This window comes from Equus asinus, chromosome 13 (assembly GCF_041296235.1).
Source record: "Equus asinus isolate D_3611 breed Donkey chromosome 13, EquAss-T2T_v2, whole genome shotgun sequence".
NCBI lineage: Eukaryota > Metazoa > Chordata > Mammalia > Perissodactyla > Equidae > Equus > Equus asinus.
Genome location: NC_091802.1, coordinates 2,848,527 through 2,862,040, shown reverse-complemented (window position 1 = coordinate 2,862,040; position 13,514 = coordinate 2,848,527). Strand labels below are relative to the sequence as shown.

The 13,514-nt window shown below is 61.9% G+C and overlaps 2 protein-coding genes across 2 annotated transcripts in view; one reads left to right on the top strand and one right to left on the bottom strand.

Moving 5' to 3' along the window:
- The window catches only part of FAM83G (family with sequence similarity 83 member G), a 30,145-nt gene extending 19,463 nt beyond the window's left edge, over positions 1–10,682 (top strand). Inside the window, exons 4-6 of the mRNA XM_044744523.2 lie at positions 3,312–3,436; positions 4,097–5,339; positions 9,679–10,682. Coding sequence (XP_044600458.1) covers positions 3,312–3,436; positions 4,097–5,339; positions 9,679–10,062 — 1,752 coding nt within the window. The 3' untranslated portion in view covers positions 10,063–10,682. The remainder of the gene's footprint in view (positions 1–3,311; positions 3,437–4,096; positions 5,340–9,678) is intronic.
- The window catches only part of SLC5A10 (solute carrier family 5 member 10), a 73,923-nt gene that overhangs the window by 35,161 nt on the left and 25,248 nt on the right, over positions 1–13,514 (bottom strand). Inside the window, exons 6-9 of the mRNA XM_014851680.3 lie at positions 12,271–12,376; positions 11,896–11,976; positions 10,235–10,440; positions 5,930–6,065 (exon numbers count right to left, since the gene is read on the bottom strand). Coding sequence (XP_014707166.1) covers positions 5,930–6,065; positions 10,235–10,440; positions 11,896–11,976; positions 12,271–12,376 — 529 coding nt within the window. The remainder of the gene's footprint in view (positions 1–5,929; positions 6,066–10,234; positions 10,441–11,895; positions 11,977–12,270; positions 12,377–13,514) is intronic.

Sequence of the window (13,514 nt, the reverse complement as noted above, 5' to 3'; positions counted from 1 at the left end):
CTTCCTGCTCCCCTGGAGGAAAGAGCCCCACTCACGTGGCGCCGCACGTGCTGTCATAGCTCCCTCTGTCGCCTGTGTTTGCAGAGCGCCCACTGAGTGCTGGTGTGCATCATGGCTTCACTCAGCCCTGGCAGCAGCCCTGAGGCAAGGGGGTGGGTCAACCCATTTCACAGATGAGAAAACCGAGGGGTGCGGAGGCCAAGTTGGCGTCCGTTTGGTGCCAGGCCTGGAGCTGGGTTTGGCTGGAGCTCAAGCATGCCTCGGACCCGCCCTGCTTCAGGGGGCCTGGGCTTGTCCCCTATGCTTCCCGCCAGCCCAGGCCTGAGCACTGGGGGCCGTGTGAGCACAGGAGGCCCCAGGGGGAGTGCAGGGCGGGTGCTGTGGGTTTGCCCCAGTCCTAGTGCCCACCCTACCCTGCCCTATACACGCCAGGACACAAGCTGCCCTTGGAGAGGATGAGATGCTGCCCGGCCATCCTCCCATGATGCTCTCAGGGAGCCATCACCGCCTCCTCTTACATATGAGGAAACTGAGGATCTATAGAGGCCAAGGACTTACCCAGGACACCCCAGTGGGCCAGCCTGGGTGTCCCCGCCCTGCCTGCTGCGTGCTCTGCTGGGGGTGTCCAGGGCTCAGAGACAATGCGTCTTTGTGGGTCCTCCACCCCTGTTCCCCCGAGCCTGGCTCCTGAGACGTTACCTCATCCGGACTGGGCCCCATGGGGCGGGGCTCACCAGGAACAAGCAGGCAGGCCACGGGGGGAGGGGCACGCCGCTACAGCTCCACCTGCTGCTGAGCCCTAGGGCCCAAGGGCCTGAGATTTGAGGCCAGCCCCCTAGCGTGCAGACAGGGAGACTAAGGCCCAGAGAGGGCTAGCTTCGAGTCACACGGTGAGTCTGGCACAGCGGGGCCTGCCTCTCACACGGAGTGAGTCACTGAGATGAGGGCGGCGACTTCTGAGCCCATCATTGGGACAAAGTTTAGGGTGTGTGGGGCAGATGCTGGCGAGGGGAGCTGAGGCTGGCGGCCATCCTTCCAGGCCACGAGAGGCTGTGGCCCCAGCATGCGGAGTGCTGGGCCAGGAGCCCACAGAAGCCACGGGGCTGGGCTGCGGTCAGGCACAGGTGACAAGGGAAGGCCTCACACCGCCTCCAGGATCTTTGTTCTGACTTCTGGTCCCGAGCATGCTCTGCGTTGGGTACAAAGTCACAAGCACTAATTGTCCTGGACCCGGGCCAGCTTCCCGCTGAGCTGGCTGTGTGCAGACAGGCAGCCTGGGGGCAGGGGTGGGCTGGCCCTGGGAGCAGAGGCTTATCTGCCTTCTGGGCTGGGCCAACAACAAAAGGATTGTTCACTCCATAGCCAGGTGGGCATCCTTGCGGACTCGCCCCTCAATGTCTGTGGACACTGTCCTGAGGCTACCCCGAGCAGAGAGGGGTCCAGGACCTTCACAGAAAGGAGGGATGCAGGTACTCCTGGGGGTAGTGGGCTGGAGTGCAGGGCAGGCCCCAGCTCCCTCAGACCCACACCCATCTCCCTGAGGTCCACTCCTCACCCACAGCAGCCCCTCTGCGTCCTCCACCTCTGGCTCCCCCTTCATTTCACACATCCTCCCACTGCCAGAACTCTTCTTCAGGTGTAGCTCCAACCACATCACTCCCTGCTCTAAATCCTCTCATGGCTCCCTACTGCCCCCAGGGCCAAGCCAGGCCTTTCAGCAGGTGTAGGGTCTTATGTCAGCATCCAGCTGGGCCCGCTTTGCAGGCTCTGTCACCCACCCGCCTCCTCCAAGTCCTTGCATTTCTTAGATGCACTGCCGCTCTCATTGCTGGGCCTCTGTATTCCCACATCTGGAATGCTGTGCCTGGAATGGTAACCCTCACCCCCTCTTCCTCATCTTTCACATGATATCCAAGAAGTCAGCCTGCCCTGGAGCCTGCCCCACCCTCCCACAGCCTCCCCCTCACCTCCAGTGTGGGATCCTTGGCACAGTCATCTCTGTGTTTGCAGCTGGGGGCCCTGGCGGGGGTCAATGAAGAAGTGGGCAGTTAATAAGCTGGGGCCAGTGAGTGGGTGGGGGGGCGTGGGGGGACAGGTGTGGAAGTCACAGAAGGTGTAACAGCCCAGTGCCAGAAGCTGTGTTAAAAATGTAATTCCCAGCCTGACCCCAGTTCTGAGCCGAATCTCTGGGGCCCCCAGAAGCCTCTGTTTCTAACACACCGCACTGGCAATGGTTGCACCAAATGAGCCCAGCCCGAGGTTCTACTTTGGGGTGCCCTCAGCTGTCCCTTCAACTCCTGGGTCTCAGCCGGGCTTGCCCTGCCCTTCCTGGGGTCTGCCATGCCCTACCACTGGCTTTTCACACCTGCCCCTCCCTCAGAGCAAGAGCCTCCTGCCATTGAGGGGAGCCTGCACCGGAGCCCTGCGGCACCAGGCCCACCGACACCCAGACTCCACGGCAGAGAGGGAGGACCCTCCATGGCCAGCGTCCAGAGAAAGGCAGGGGCGACCTGGCCTTGGACCCGCAGGGGTGGTGGGCCCGGCTCTGTCCGGGATGCCTGGGAGAACCCCCTTCTCTCTGGGTCTTAGCCCTCCCTCCTGTGATTTCTCAGGGCCTTCTGGCTTGCTCCTGAGCCAGGCAGTGCCAGCCCAGTAGGGAGTGGGATCTGACCGTTTACTGAACTGCTCCTGGGTACCAGGCAGTGGCTGGCCCGAGAGGAAGTAGGATGGTTTGCTGTGAGCCCTGCCCTCAGTGAGCAAAGCTTAGTGGGAACGATAAACCACCTGTGTGGAGAAGACCCTGGGAGAGGCCCAGCCGGTCACTCATCCTGGGAAGGCCACAGATTTGCCAGAGGGCAAGACCCAGGTCCCTCAGGGCAGCCCCCCATCCCCACCCCACTGCATAGCCCCCAGCCATCAGCGGGACCTTCCTAAAATGTGTCCACACAACCTTTCTGCTCGAGACCCTGCACCAGCCTCCTACCACCTGCAGCAGCCTTTCCCACCCCGGCCTGGCCAGCCGGCTCTTGTCTTGGTGGGGCTGCTCTGTGGACACCCTTCAGGCCACGCCCAGTCCATCCTGCACTGCGCCATTTGTCACCAGCCCCTACTCTCCTCTCGTTTCATGTCCCACCGCTTCTAGCCTTGGCCCGGACCCTGTGGTCCCACGCACCCCAGCCCTTTCTCCAGGCCTCGCCACCTTGTCCCCCGTGAGAGCTCCCCCAAAGCCCTCCGTGAGCCCCGGGCAGAGGCTGGCGCCCCTGGTGTGGCCGGTGCCACTGTGTAATTCCATCTCTCATCGCCCAACACAGAACCTCAGGGTGCGGAGCAGCGGGGGCACAGAGTTCTTCACGAGGTCGGCCACCAAGTTCAAGGGCGCGCTGGCCCAGAAGTTCATGTTCGTGGATGGAGACAGGGCCATCTGTGGCTCTTACAGGTGACTCTTCTGCTTTCTCGGGGCTGAGGGGAGAGGCGGCTCCGGTTCCCAGTGGGTTTCTGCCTGTAATCCTGCCTTATGACACCCTGGTTATTCCGGTTCATTGGTCCCAAAACTGCTGAGGCGTGAGCGAGGCTGGGGCACGCCCGCACGCCACCCGCCCGCCCCGGAAGCAGGCTGAGGACGGCTTTTGTCTGCCGACTGTTGCTCCAGCCTGGAGGTGGGGTGTGGGCTAGGCCAAGCTGCATCTTCCCGAGCTCACAGGGCAGTCACTCTGGTCATTGGTCAGAGACATCAGTGATAGCACCAGCCACTGTATGCTGGACGACGCCAGGTGCCGGGCTGCCCTGGGCATTTTGCATGCAGCCGTAAGGGGTGCTGTGGCACCCAAGAGCAGCGCAGCACGGTCTGTTTTACATGGCTGAGAGTGGCTCCAGGTAACTGAGTTGCACGAGGTCTGACCCCAAGGCTGGTGCCCCGTCCTCTGGTCTGCTTGCTTCTCGATCCCGTCCCAAGGCCCCACAAGCCACAGGCTGATGAACACAGGCCTGTGGGTGGACAGTGGCTTGCTCAGACGCCCACTGCAGGTGGTCTCAGGGCCCAGGGGAGGAGGCAGGTCCCCACGTGCCTGACCTGGCTGCCCCTCCCCCTGTGTTGTAGCTTCACGTGGTCAGCCGCGAGGACGGACCGGAATGTGATCTCCGTGCTGTCCGGCCAGGTGGTAGAGATGTTCGACCGGCAGTTCCAGGAGCTGTACCTCATGTCGCACAGCGTCAGTCTCAAGGGCATCCCCATGGAGAAGGAACCCGAGCCAGAGCCCATTGTGCTGCCCTCCGTGGTCCCGTTGGTGCCCTCAGGCACCGTGGCCAAGAAGCTTGTCAACCCCAAGTATGCGCTGGTCAAGGCCAAGAGTGCCGACGAGATTGCCAAGAGCTCCTCTGAGAAGCAAGATGTCAAGAGGCCTCCAGGGCCGCAGGGTGCAGCGCTGGCCGAGCGGCCGGGAGACCTCCCCGAGCTGCTCCTGCCCATCCACCCGGGGCTGCTCAACCTGGAGCGGGCCAACATGTTCGAGTACCTGCCCACGTGGGTGGAGCCGGACCCAGAGCCTGGCAGTGACATCCTGGGCTACATCAATATCATCGACCCCAATATCTGGAACCCCCAGCCCAGCCAGATGAACCGCATCAAGATCCGAGACACGTCCCAGGCCAGCGCCCAGTGGAGGCAGAGCCAGGACTGCAGCCCCGCCCCAGCGCCCAGGGCCCCTCAGGACGGGGTCCCAGCTGAGAATGGCCTCCCCCGGGGGGACCCTGAATCACGGCCCCCGGTGCCCAAGCCCCGGACAGTCCCTGTAGCAGACCTGCTTGCCCAGGACAGCAGTGGTGTCGGCTGGGCCCTGGAGACCCCTGCAGAGGGGGTGCCTCAGAATGGGGCAGACCACGGGCTGTCCAGGACGGCCGGCCTGGGCCATGCCCCACTCCAGCGGCAGCTGTCCACGCCTCAGGATGACCCCGATGGCAGGGGGCCAGCCATCCCCAATGGTCTGGATGGGGAAGAGGAGGAAAATGACGACGACTATGTGACCCTCAGTGACCAGGACAGCCTCTCGGGCAGCTCTGGCCTTGGCTCTGGCCCCCGGCGGCTTTCGGTGGCCTCCTCTTCCGTGTCAGACGAGTATTTTGAGGTGAGGGAGCGCTTGGCCCCTCTCCGGAGGCACCATTCAGAGCAGGTGGCCAACGGGCCAGCCCAGTCCCCCCGCCGACAGCTGAGTGCCCCCCACATGACCCACGGGACCTTTGGTGGACCCCAGGCTGTCTCGTCCTGGGCCCAGGATCAGGAGCGAGAGGAGGTGGACACTCCGAGGAGGACGCAGGCCCCGCGCTCCGTGGACAAGAAAGCACAGGTGGGTCAGGGTCCCTGCACACTGGGGTCCCGGGACCACTGCCGTCTGCTGGGCTGCTGCATGCCCGGCTCCCACAGCTTTCCTTGTTACAGATGGGGAAACTGATGACCGGGACGGGGGTGGGGAAGGAAGCACCCAGGGTCACACATGTGGGCAGGTCGTTACCAATTCTGGGGACCTCAGCCCTAGTGTCCCTAAAGGTAACCTAAGCCAACTGCCAGGAGCTGAAAGGAAACGCACCAGAAACACCCAGAGGCTGCAGGTGCCTGGCGTTACAGGAAGTTGACGCTGCCCTTCCACGTGAGTGGTCCACTCCCTAGTTTGCAGATGAGAAAATGGTGGCTACACAGAGATGTTCCTTTACACCCCTAGGTCACACAGCACTAAGTGGTGTCTGGACGTTATGCCAAGCCTCCTCCATGTCAGTCCCTTTGATTGTGGCCCTGGGGACCACTCTCCTCCCTGCTCCCCCAGGCCAGGAGACGGCTCACATCCATCCTTTGCCACCCTTCTGGTGACCTTTGCAGGCCAAGGACCCAGAACCCTGGGTGTCCCGCAGCCCCAGCTCAGCCCCTGGCGCCTGGTCCTACCTGGGAACAGTGCACGGCTGATCATCCCCGGCATGATCATCAGGCCCATGGGCAGCATCTTGAGGTAGCTGGCCAGGATGGAGCCCGCCTTGGCGTGGTTCAGGTCCCGGGCAGACAGTGACCGCTGCACGATGACCTGGGGACACAAGAAATCAGTGAGTCCCAGCCCCCTCAGGGACCCCTGTGGCAGGATTTCTGCCTGATGGGCCTCAGGGCACGGCATGAGACAGATGCTGCCCTGCTAGCCTCAGACCCGCCCGAGACCACCACAGCTCAAGCCTGACAGTTCCACCCAGAGCAGAGCTCACTCCCATTGACCAAGCACCAGGGGCCAAGTTCCAGGGACTCAGTCTCCCCAACTGTCGAGTAGGCTACTCGTGTGGATCCTGCCTGGCCTGCCACTCCGATTGTCAGGGCTGGAAGAGACCCTGGGTCGGATGTATCGGGGACTACCCACCCTCTGATCCCCTGTGCTCTCCCGAGTGCAGCTGGTGTGCTTACACAATGCAGATGTAGACACTGGCACCAGCTGTGTTTGTGTCACTGGCAGAGGTCAGGAGCTTTCCAACCTGGGGTTTTGGAAAGCTTGCAGGTCAGTAGTTGAGGGATGCTGGAAACTGCCTCAGGGCAGCTCCTCACGTAGCCTTAGGAGGATCCTAACTAAACCTCAGTTTCCAGATCTGCAGATTGGGGGGGGGGGGGTGGTAATTGGAACTGATGGCATCTGAGATCTGTCTCAACTCTGACATTATGATTCTACTTTAAAAAAAAATCTAACTTTTTAAAAATACTTTTACTGAGATATAATTCACATACTTTTTAGCCACATGAAGTGTGCAGTTCGGTGGTTTCTAGAGTGTTCACAGAGTTGTGCAATCTATAACTTTTAAACGTAAATATTTTTCCTTATCTGTTCTGCAGTTTAGATCACCACCTGCAATTCAGAAGTAGAAATTACCTGTGGTTTTAACTTATTTTGCAAACATGCTGGTCTAACAGGTCGCTCCCAGCTTTTCCCCCAGCCACGGCTCTCGTGAAGCCTTGATTACAGGGCGCTGGCGCGGCAGCACTGGGTATGCGGGACAAGCTGATTGCAGCCCTGTTTCTCCACCGGCTTCCCATGACTTGGGACAAGTCCTTGCCTCACTTTGGGCCTCAGTTTCCCTGTCTGGACAGTGAGGGGTTACACTCAGTCCTGGACAGACCGTTCTTCTCTGGTGTCCTGTGATGCCAGGAGCCCGGGCAGCGCTCCTCAGAGGAGAGAGCAAGCGTTTCCCTAACCCTGCACATCATGCTCCATTATTCCCACCGTGCTCACAGTGGCCGGCTCGGGGAGGCAGGCGGGACAGCTGCTGTCGCCCCGTTCTACAGGTGCAGAAGCTGAGGCTCGGCGCCCCAGCAGAGCAAGTGGCGGGCAGCAAGGCCGGAACTTCCCCTGCGGGGTGAGCGGGCCCCTGCTTCCCCGTGCCTCTCACACAGGCCCAGCGCGGCCGTGCTGGAGGCCGGCACTCACTGCCATGCTCAGCCTCTAAGCCACAGCTTCACCCCCATGAACTGCTGTGTCGTTGTCTACAAAATGGGAGACTCCCACGGACCCGCAGGGTTGCTGCAAGGACTGAGTGAGGCCGCTCTGTAGACCACCAAGCTGTGCCTGGCTGGTCTCGAGTTCCCCAATTTTAGGCTTCCCTTTGGGTGCAACCTCAGGGCCAGCCATGGCTCGGTGCCAGCCCAGGAGCATTTGGATGCTGGCCCTACCCTTCAGAGAAGTCCTCAGCTGGCCCGGGTGTCCGTCTCCTCAGCTATGAGATGGGGACAGGAGCCTTCCCATGAGTGAAATGAGGTGTGGGTACCACCCAACACTCCTGGCCTGCATCAGGAGCCAGAAGCATTGTGGTCATTGTTATGATTGATGCAGCTGCTGCTGCCTAAAAGGAAGACCCTTCGTCTGAGCTGCAGCAGCAGCAGGCAACAGAAGGTCACTGCCGAGGTGGGCAGGCCCCAGGAGGTCCTTCCTGTCTGTGTGCCTCCCCATTCTATAGACAGGGAAACAGGTCAGGGAAGGGCATGGCAGATCCCAGGCCGGCACTCTCTGCCCTGTAGGCCTTCTATCTCTTGTCTTGTTGGTTTTGTTTGTTTCTGATACGAGAGTGTCACCGACGTATTATGGATGAGCTGGGAGATAGTGAAAAGTCTAACGAAGATGACGGAGAGCACCCGTGGTTCCAGCATGTGGAGCTGCCATCTGGCGCTGACCAGACTGGGCGTCCTGGAGGGCTACCCTGTCCAAGGGACTGAGTGGTCAGCCCTCCAGGCACCCTGCAGAGCCCCTGGGTGCTGGTGAGGGTCACAGCAGAACAGGACCTGGAGGACCAGGCAGGCAGGTGGCCCCAGCCCGCTGGTCCCTGCTTTGTGGGGCTTCTGGACCAAGGCCCTGCTGCCCCCTGGGCAGACCCAGCCTGAGCGGGAGGACAAGGCGGGGTAAGACTGAAGCCAGGCCGTGGCCTTCTGGTGCCAGTGGTACTCTGGACCCCCCTGGGGTCAGTGGTGTCCTGTCTCCATCTCCGTGTGACCGACCCTGTCTTATCCAGGCAACAAGGCCTCCAGCCCTGACCTCGAGGCCAGGCCGTGTGCTGGTTCACTTGGCCTTCATGGGAAAATCTCCTGAATGATGTTCTCCCCAGAGACACCAGGGCCATGCCAGACCCGTGCTGAGTGGGGAGGAAACGAGGTGCCCTGGGGTGAAGGGGCCCAGGCTGGCCCAGCAGGCAGTCCAGGCACCGCCAGCACACCCTCCACAGCCCCTCGCCCACCCATCCCTCCCAGGGGAGCTGGGAAGACACCTGCTCTGGGTCCACGCGTTCCCTGAAGGCCCACACGTGAGGCGCAGCCCTCGTGGGAATCTTGGGCACCACGTGACAGATGGGGAAGTTGAGGCGCAACCTCCCAGGGTTTCTGAAGCCTCCCAGCCTGGATCGCTTCCCACTGTCCCAACCCAGGGAGGCTCTTTGGGGGAACACGCTGAGCATTCCCCTTGTGGGCAGGCAGCCCTGGTCCCAGGAGAAGTCACTCTGCTCTGGGCGCACATCCCAGTTCTGCCCACTGGGCCTCAGAGTTCCAGCCCGTGCACGGGTTGGCCGGGCCTACCGCAGAGGGAGACTGCCCTCATTCACCCCCAGGTCTGGCTGCCCGATTCCCGTGGTGAAGCCCTTGGGGGCACGGGTCCAGAGGGGAGGGCGTTGTCAGGCCTGTGGCCGCTGAGGTCTGCTGCTTCCCAGGCTGTTTCCCACCCTCGGTGCTGCCTGTAGCTGCCCGTGGCTTCTGGAGCAGGCGGGGCGGGGGCAGCAGCTGCTTCTGCCCAGAGAGGGGAATTGGCTATCTGAGGTCACCTGGTGGGTTCACAGCTCGGGCAGGACAGGACCGCACTCACCAGGACCCCGGACCGCATCAAGGCACTGCCTCCGACAATCCCATCCAGCCCCTTTACAGATGGAGGAGTCTGGGCAGGGGCATTGAGCAGCAGTGGAACTTGCCTTATCACAACCACGAAAGGCAGGATTATTCCCATGTGACACGTGGGGAGACTGAGACACCCAGTATTTGAAACAAACTTGGCCAGGACCACCAGCTGGTGAGTGGCAGGGCCAGGAGGAAAACCCAGAAGCTGCCGCTGCAGCCTGCCCGGCAAGGATCCCGAGGGAAGGGATGGAGTGGCTCCTGGGATCTCACTTACCCTGCTCTCTCTCTCCCAGGGCCCAAAGTTCCACTATTATGGAGTCCCTGCCTCGGGGACCAGAGATAAGGATGGCTTCCCACGGCTGTCAAGGACCACAGGACCTGCACGGTGCCGCCCCACTGCTGAAGGCGTCCAGAGCTCTACCAGGAAAGCAGGCCCAACCGTGGCAGGCCCCCATCACTGGCAGGCCAAGGGTGGCCCTGGGCCACGCACGCTGCCAGATCCTGGGAGCCCCCTGGCTGATGGCAGGGCCACCGAGGAGCATCCAAGTCCTTTTGGAATCCCATACTCCAAACTGTCCCAGTCGAAACACCTGAAGGCCAGGACGGGCGGCGGCCAGTGGGCCTCATCCGATTCCAAACGGAGGGCCCAGGCCCCCCGGGACCGCAAGGACCCCTAGCACGCTGTCCCCGGGCCTGAAGCCAGGCCGTCCATGGCCTTGGCCCCAGCCCAGACTCACCGTGCAGGTGTTCGAGGGGCCACGCCGAGGATTGGCAGAGGGGCCACCCCGACCCTCCAGAGCCAACCCCGGACGGCAGGAAGGTGGGGCAGGCAGTGATGCTGACACTCACCTGGTCGGTGCACCAGTACCAGGTGGCCATGATGGTCAGACCGAAGGTCATCCCAGTCCACGGGAGGTCCCCTGTGTAGGGGTCTCGGAACATGTGCATGGCATCTGCGCGCGGCAGGTGGCAAGTGGTGTTGGCGATGATCCTGGTTGGGACGGCCTGGGAATAGGCTGCCGCCAGCTGCTCATACCCGCCAATCTGGTCGAAAGCTGGAGGGGTTGGGGGACAGGGACTGGTTTGTTGCTGGTGGCCCTGACTCCCGGCTTCACTGCCCTCATCTCACAAGTAACTTCCTGTTGCATCAAACTTGACTTTTCCCCACTTTACCTTTCCCAATGTCTGGAAAGGCACGGAGGGTAGAGGGTTTTAAAAAAATAGGTGAGTTCAAATGACTATTTTATTTGTATTTAAAATAACACTATTAAATGAGCATTTTGCACGTGGGCACCCCAGTGTCCTGTTGGCCTCTGGATGTTCGTTGGACTTGGGTACGGGGTTCTCTGCCAGGTTTCAGACTGTCGATTCAAGGAAGCAACAGATTTTTTCTTGGCATTCCGGGCCTTTCCTGAGGAGTCTAAAGTGTTGAAGCCCTGACCGAGGGGCTCGGAAGGACGTGATTTTGGCGGAGCTGAGAATGGCTGGCGGTGATATGGCACTCAGGCAGAAACTGAGGTCCCAGGAGGGCCAAGGGCCCAACCAAGGTCATACAGCCAGCCAGCTGGGGCTCGAGCCAGGGGTCCTTCCTCTTGAGCCCAGACCATATCCGCCTCCTCACTATTCTTGTCTGCCTCAGGGTCAGAGTCCCGTGGGGCCAAGCTCCGGCCCGTCGGTGGCTTTTGCTGTGTCTGCGATCACTCCCGTCCTCTCCAGACTGGGCCTGGCTGCCTGGGTCCCTCTTCGGCAGTGGGTTCTGGGGACATGGGCCCCTGGTCTGAGAGGAGGCAGATACACAGAAGTCTGGACACAGGAAAACCCCTGTCTCAGCCCCAGGCCCACTCCCTGCCTTCGCCAAGCAGGAAGCCTGTTGCTCGGACACTGGGCCTGCAGCATCATTGCCCAGGCTAGGCCGGGGCGGGTGCTCGGAGCAGACAGACGCACACCATACAAGGGTCAGAACTGCCCAGCCCCGGGAGCCTAGAGTCTGAGGCTGGAAGAGACTTTAAAGGCCCCTGTTTGCCCTCTGTGGGATGCTCCTGGCTCTGCTTGCATACCTCTGGGGACGGGGAGTTCACTTCCTTTCGGAGCAGCCCTCTGAGCTTCCTCGCCTCTCCCAGACCGGTATCAGCGATCTGTCTCAACTCCCTTCTCCCCCAGCAGTCATTGCAGCGCTTCCGGGCATCTTGTACATGATTTGAAACACCTGGAGCAGATGCCCGAGAGTCTTGCGGGCCCCTAATTGTGTGTCTGCACATCTGCCTTGGCCCCACCTCACGGTCAAGCCTGGAGCTGAGCCCTGTGTTCCTGAGGCAGCTCTATGCCATACGCGGGCTGGCCCAGAGCTAGTGACCAACATGCAGCTGGGCCCTGGGAACAGGAGGAGAGCAGGCAGCCTCTGTCACCCTCATGGCTTGACCAGGGAACCCACCACATCCCCAGCAGTGATGCCTGGGTCCTGCAGGGCAGCAGCCGGATGGCACAGGGCTTGCTGCCGGGACAGCCCTCACCTTTGATGGTCAGGATGACAGCCCCCACCACCATGATGAGCGTTTGCAGGGCATCTGTGTAGATCACAGCAGCCAGGCCTCCTGCAGAGGAAACAAGGGAGCTGGAGGGGCCTGGCCTCGGGAGGAGGGACAGCTGTTCCACATACGTGTCCCCTGCCTTTCACAGGTGAGTGAGCTGTGGGACGAGGCAGCTGGGCCAGCAGAGCCGGGCTTCAAGTCCCCAGCTCTCTGACCTAAACCAACTGCTTCCCAGAGGTGGCCTTCTGCCTCCAGCTCCCGCCCCCGGGCTCCCACCAGCCTCGGATCCACCGATGCCCAGGCCAGTGGTCAGGCCCCTCTGCGGGAGCCCCATCCGAGCCCTGCGGGGCGCCGTACCTGCAATGGTGTACAGGGCGGTGATGACGAGCATGAGGATGGTGGAGAGGTAGAAGTTCCAGCCCAGGCAGATGTGCACGAAGAGAGCCCCCGCGTACAGGTCGATCTGGGGGGAAAGGCCGAGGTGACCGCAGGACCCACAGTGTGAGCCAGCCCCGACTCCACCATTCGCTCGCCCGCCGTGTGGCCTCAGTGCCCCACAGATGAGCAAAGGGAGACCCCTCGCTGCCGGGGCTGTCGTGGGGGTTGGAGGAGGTCCTAGCTGTGGACGAGCCACGTGCAGAGGATGTGCTGTTGTTAGGAAAGTGCTAAGTGGCTGGTGTCCCCAGGAGCAGCGTTGTTGCCTCTGGCCCTGCCCGGGGAGGCAAAGGCAGAGCGATGTCCCCTCAGTTCCCACGGGTCCTTGACGAGGAGGCCACGAGGGCTCCTGGGGGCCCCGGATTAGTGGGCCTCAGAAAACAGGTCCGTATGCCTTGGCCTCCAGGCCCACGTCCAGCTGGGTGCGCCCCCTGTTCTCTGCGCCCTGTTAGGCAGGGGTCCCCCGGACAAGAGACCGGACTTGTGCCCAGGGTGGGCTGGGGGACAGAGGGCTGGTCTTGCTTATTGCTCCCCTGTGGGGTTGGAACTAAAGCCGGGACCACGTCTCAGGCTGACCCTGGGGCAGCACGTGGGGCAGGAGCTGCAGCCCCAGGCAAGCCTTACGACCTTCTCGCGGGAATGGGCCCACAGACAGCAATCACCTGCAGGGCAGGAGGACAGCGCCCCGTCCTGCGGGACCTCGGGGCTGGGCAGCGGGCTGCACCCCCTCCAGATTTCCAAACCTGCCATTCTGTGCTGGCTCGGCAGAGGGGAGACAACCCGGAATACAGCTTCTGGGGCCGAGAGACTCCTGAGGAGGCTGGGCAAGGCTGTGGGGCAGCTGAGCTTGCCAGTGCGTGGACCAGTCCACACGAGGCTCAGGGGTGCCGGCCCCTTCCGGCTGCCCCTGCGGCTGGCCCAACTGGGAGCCAACCAGCACTGCCCAGAGCCAGGCTCCTGGAGCCCCTGCTCCCGCAGGCCCCGGGCCCGCATGAAGCGGCATCTCCCTCAGAGCCCACGTCCCCTGCATCTCTCCCTGCAGGCTCCTCCTCTGCCCTCTCCTGGAGAGGAGGAGGGGCTCAGAACGGCCTCGCTCACTGGGCCCCTGGCTTTGGCAGTGTGTGGGGGAGTTTGTGTGTGCGCATGAGAGAGTGAGTGTGTGCTGG